Below are 5,266 nucleotides of genomic sequence, written 5' to 3' on the forward strand. Positions count from 1 at the left end.
CCCCTCGCGACCTGGAGGTTTGTCTGCTAGTTGATGGACCGGTGGTGCGGCGTTTCTTTGATGGAGCCATGGTACCTGCAAATCGGGAACAAATAAGTACCTCCCAACACCAAAAAGTGTGACGCACTACGGTTACTCTGACTTCATGCACATACGTGGTCACCATTATATAATTTCAGTCATTGGAGCCTTTTTACAAACACCTTATGGGCGTTAGGTACACACAACCCATTCCAAATAATTTGCAATATGAACCCACCACCAAATCTCCCAAATGTCAACAATCAAGTAAACAACACTCTATAATTCTCACAACTCATAAATATTACAATAATTACTACCAATTCTACTATTAACCAAACAAAAATAAAGATAAATATCTAAAAGAAAGCGTGCTTAAACATACCAAAATCTGCAGGGACTATTTGAAATAAAGAGAAAAAATTTGGAGCAAGATGAACATACCTTTAGTGAATGAAGATTAGAGAAGAATGGGAAGGGGAAAGTGTGTTGGAGAATTGGAAAAACTATTAAAAGATGGAAAAACAATTCTGGAGAAGGTGAGTTGAAGAAGAAGAAGGAATTGGGTAGTGTTTGCTTAAGTGTTGGAGGCTTGTGTGTTGGTAATGGGAGGGGTTTGGGCGTTGGGGTTATTAGAATGGGGAGGGGGGGAATGAGTTACACTAAAGAAAAAATAATTGAAAAATAAAAAAATCAAATCAAAGAACAAACAGTCGGGTATCAAGGGCAGAACGCTATTAGCGCGTTCATATGCGCGATCGCGCTAAATTAGCGCGTCCAAGATAGAATGTTTTGCCAAGTAGCGCATCCATTAGCGCGTTCAGATGCGCAATCGCGCTAGAAGCGCGTTCAGTAATGCAGCCCAGGAAGAATGTTTGCGCCATTTTAGCGCATTCTTAGCACGCCCAAATGCGCGGTCGCGCTAGTATCGCGTCCATGAGTGCGCCCATAAGCGCAGTCGCGCTAACTGGGCTTCAAAATCCTGAACTTTCACCTTTTTTTTTCATTTTCGATTGCCTTATCATCCGCCCATTGTTACCTGCATTGGTTAGCATTTTCAAAAACTCACAATTAATTACTACTACGACCGTCGGGTTAACTCCCAACCAGCGCCTTAGTTAATGTCATGGCACGACGTAGAGTAAGCTCATTTAAGGCTCGCTCGACCTTTGCGGTTCAACAAGAATTATTACGGAAAACTCTTTCGTTTCCTCCATCCCCACATACAGTTTTAGTCGTTGTCCATTAACTTTGAAAGTGTTAGTGCCATCTTCATTGGTTATCTCCACAGTCCCAGACGGGAACACTTCGGTCATCTTGAACGTCCTAGACCATCGGGACTTAAGTTTACCCGGAAACAATCTCAACCTTGAATTGTATAATAATACCTTGTCTCCAGGTTTGAAATTTTTGTCCACAATGTGTTTGTCATGCAATCTCTTCATCCTCTCCTTGTAGAGTCTCGTGCTTTCAAAGGCGTGATATCTGAATTCCTCCAACTCATGCAACTTTGCTAGTCGAGTTTCTCCAGCTTCATCAGGGTTCATGTTCAATTGCTTTAGTGTCCACCAAGCTCGATGTTCTAGCTCCACAGGTAGGTGACAGGCCTTCCCAAACACCAATTTGTATGGTGACATACCAATAGGTGTTTTGAATGCAGTCATATAGGCCCAAAGTGCGTCGTCAAGCTTTTTCGCCATCAGTTCTTGTGGCGTTTACATTTTTAGTGAGTACACTCTTGATCTCACGGTTTAATACCTCTACCTGCCTGCTTGTTTGAGGGTGATATGGGGTTGCTACCTTGTGGTGCACATCAATTTAGCCAACAACTTTTCAAAGACACGATTGCAAAAGGGCATGCCCTCGTCACTAATGATGGCCCTCGGAGTCCCGAATCGGGTGAATATATTCTTCTTCAAGAATCCGACCACCACTCTCGAATCATTGGTGGGAAGTGTTGCAGCTTCCACCCATTTGGATACATAATCCACCACAACAAGTATGTACTTATTGCTATAAGAACTGACGGAGGGACCCATGAAATCAATTCCCCAAACGTCGAACACCTCAACTTGCTGAATTGGATTCAAGGGTATCTCATGTCTACGGGATATGTTTCCCGTTCATTGGCATTCATTACAGCCCTTTACCCATTGGTGAGCATCCTTAAAGATTGTTATCCAGTAGAACCCTGCCTCTAACACCTTTGCTGCTGTCCGAACTCCTCCAAAATGTCCTCCATAAGGTGATGCGTGACAAGCCTGCAAAATAGAACATTGTTCTATCTCGGGGATGCATCTCTGGATCATGTTATCAATGCAAATTTTAAACACATCTGCTTCATCCCAGTAATAGTTTCGGCAATCACGATAAAATCGTTTCTTTTGAACATAAGAGAGTTCATATGGTTTAATGCCGCAGGCCAAATAGTTTGCAATATCAGCATACCATGGCACATCTTCCACACTTGTAGCTAACAGCTGGTCGTCTGGAAAAGTTTCCAGAATATCCTCACACTCAATTGACTTTTCAGCACCTTCAAGGCGCGACAAATGATCAGCGACATGGTTCTCCGTTCCCTTACGGTCACGAATCTCCAAGTCAAACTCTTGCAAAAGCAGCACCCAACGAATTAGGCGCGTCTTAGACTCTTTTTTATTAACCAAATACCTAATGGCTGTGTGATCTGTGTATATTATCACCTTCGACCCGATCAAGTAAGACTTGAACTTATCAAAGGCGAACACAACAATCAACATTTCTTTTTTAGTTACCGTGTAATTCAGCTGAGCAACACTCAATGTCCTACTTGTGTAGTAAATAGGGTGCATTACCTTATCCTTGCGTTGTCCCAACACGGCTTCCACAGCGTAGTCACTAGCATCACATATGAGTTCAAACGGTTGCTCCTAGTGGGGAGCAACTACAATCGGTACTGTGACTAGCCGCTTCTTCAGTTCCTCAAAAGCTAACCTGCAATCATCAGAAAACACAAATGGGTTATCTTTTTTGAGCAACTTACATAGGGGATTTGCGATCTTGGAAAAATCCTTGATGAATCACCGGTAGAAGCCGGCATGTCCCAGGAAGCTACGAATAGCCTTGACTGATGTTGGAGGTGGAAGTTTTTCTATCATGTCGACTTTGGCTCTGTCCACCTCAATCCCTTTACTCGACACTAAGTGCCCCAAGACAATTCCTTCTTGTACCATAAAATGGAACTTCTCCCAATTTAGCACTAGATTCGTCTCGAAGCACCTTTTTAGGACACGGGTTAAATTTGCTAGGCATTCATCAAACGAATTTCCCACCATTGAGAAATCATCCATGAAGACCTCCATAATGTCCTCCACCATATCTGTAAAAATGTCCATCATGCACCGTTGGAATGTTGCAGGTGCATTACAAAGGCCAAATGGCATTCTCCTGAAGGCAAACACTCTGTAAGGGCAAGTGAATGAAGTCTTTTCCCTATCCTCCGGGGCAATAAAAATCTGGTTGTACCCCGAGTATCTGTCGAGAAAACAGAAGTGTGACCTTCCTGCCAATCTATCCAACATCTGATCAATAAAAGGAAGTGGGAAATGGTCTTTCTGGGTAGCCAAGTTCAGCTTCCTATAATCCATACAAATTCTCCATCCTGTGACGGTTCTTGTAGGAATCAATTCTTGTTATCATTCTTAACTACCGTCATGCCACCTTTTTTTGGTACACATTGAACTGGGCTAACTCAGCTACTGTCAGAAATTGGGAAAATGATTCCCACATCTAACCACTTGATCACCTCTTTCTTCACCACTTCTTTCATATTGGGGTTCAGCCTTCTTTGGTGTTCTCTGGAAGGTTTTTGTCCTTCTTCCAGCAGAATTTTATGCATACAGTATGCGGGGCTGATTCCCTTTATGTTTGCCATGGTCCACCCAAGAGCAGTCTTGCACTCCGTAAGTACCTGCAAGAGTTGTTGAGTCTGCACATCTAGCAAACTAGATGAAATAATAACAGGTAATGTGGAGTTAAGTCCAAGAAACTCATACCTGAGATGGGCTGGCAATGGCTTTAACTCCAACTTTGGTGGTTCTTCGATTGATGGCTTGGCTGGAGGAGCTTCTCTGTTCTCCAAGTGCAAGGGCTCAAATTCAAGTGTTTTATCCCAGAACCCTCTACCTTCTAATTCCATTACCCATCCAGCTAGTTCTTCTCCCTTTACCTCATTAAAGTTCATCAGACACGCAACAAGGTACAATTACCTCCACGACATCTATAAAAGATCAATTGGCGAATTCACTTGGTCGCCTTATAGATTTCTGCACGTTGAATGTTATTTCTTCATCGTTCAACCTCAACTTTAACTCCCCAGTTTCACAATCGATTAAAGCTCTCCCCGTGGCCAGGAATGGTCTTCCCAAAATTATGGGAATCTCTTCATCTACTTTACAATCTAAGATTACAAAATCTGCAGGGAACACAAATTTCCCTACCTAAATCAACTCATCATCCAGAATACCAGAGGGTCGCTTTACCGTCTTGTCAGCCAGCTACAACAATATAGAGGTGGGTCTAGCTCTTCCAATACCCAGCCTTTTATAAATTGCCAGGGGCATAAGATTAATGTTGGCCCCTAGATCACACAGTACTTTAGCAAAGTCACAATCACCAATAGTGCATGGGATTGTAAAGCTCCCTGGGTCAGATAGCTTTTCCGCAATTGGTCTAGTCACCACTGCACTACAGGTCTGGGTGAGAGTAACTGTGGCTAAGTCTTGAAAATCAAATTTTAGGGACATTAAGTCCTTCATCATTTTTGCATACCCAGGCATCTCTTTCAAAGCATCAATTAAGGGAATGTTTACCTAGATTTGTTTTAGCATTTCCAAGAACTTCTTGTATTGCTCCTCTTTTTGGTACTTAGCAAGCCTCTGAGGGAAGGGTGCAGAAGGTCTCTTCTTCCCAATTATTTGGGATTGATATTTATCAGCCGCTACATCAACCACTGGTTTCTGTACTATTTCAGCTTCTTTCTCGGTCTCAATTTGAATGTTACCTTCTTCCTGGGCAGGCTGGGCTGTCACTTCTGTTAGTTTCATTGATTCATCCAACTCTATGGGCACTGATATAAGTGTCTCAGCTCCCCTGGCTTCTCGAGCCCTTTCTTACTCTACATCCAAATCTTTGCCATTACGTAAGCTCACCGCCATCAACTGCTTCAGGACTTGATCTTTTGGATTTACCTGGGTATTTGCGGGTA

At 42.8% G+C, this 5,266-nt stretch overlaps 1 protein-coding gene across 1 annotated transcript; it reads right to left on the minus strand.

Annotated features, from left to right (window-relative positions):
- Positions 1–4,289: 4,289 nt before the first annotated feature.
- Positions 4,290–4,838, minus strand: LOC138871986 (uncharacterized). The gene is made up of 2 exons (XM_070149916.1): positions 4,595–4,838; positions 4,290–4,474 (listed from the first exon to the last, which is right to left on the minus strand). The coding sequence occupies exons 1-2, from the start codon at positions 4,836–4,838 to the stop codon at positions 4,290–4,292; spliced, it is 429 nt and encodes a 142-aa protein (XP_070006017.1).
- Positions 4,839–5,266: the final 428 nt, after the last annotated feature.

Source organism: Nicotiana sylvestris, chromosome 6, assembly GCF_000393655.2.
Source record: "Nicotiana sylvestris chromosome 6, ASM39365v2, whole genome shotgun sequence".
Lineage (NCBI taxonomy): Eukaryota > Viridiplantae > Streptophyta > Magnoliopsida > Solanales > Solanaceae > Nicotiana > Nicotiana sylvestris.

Bases quoted from the DNA above. Each gene is read 5' to 3' on its own strand.
- LOC138871986 (XM_070149916.1), bottom strand. From the start codon at position 4,838: ATGCCTGGGTATGCAAAAATGATGAAGGACTTAATGTCCCTAAAATTT. The intron at 4,475-4,594 runs GTATTGGAAGAG...TGTTCCCTGCAG, and splicing joins GGCAATTTATAAAAGGCTGG to ATTTTGTAATCTTAGATTGT.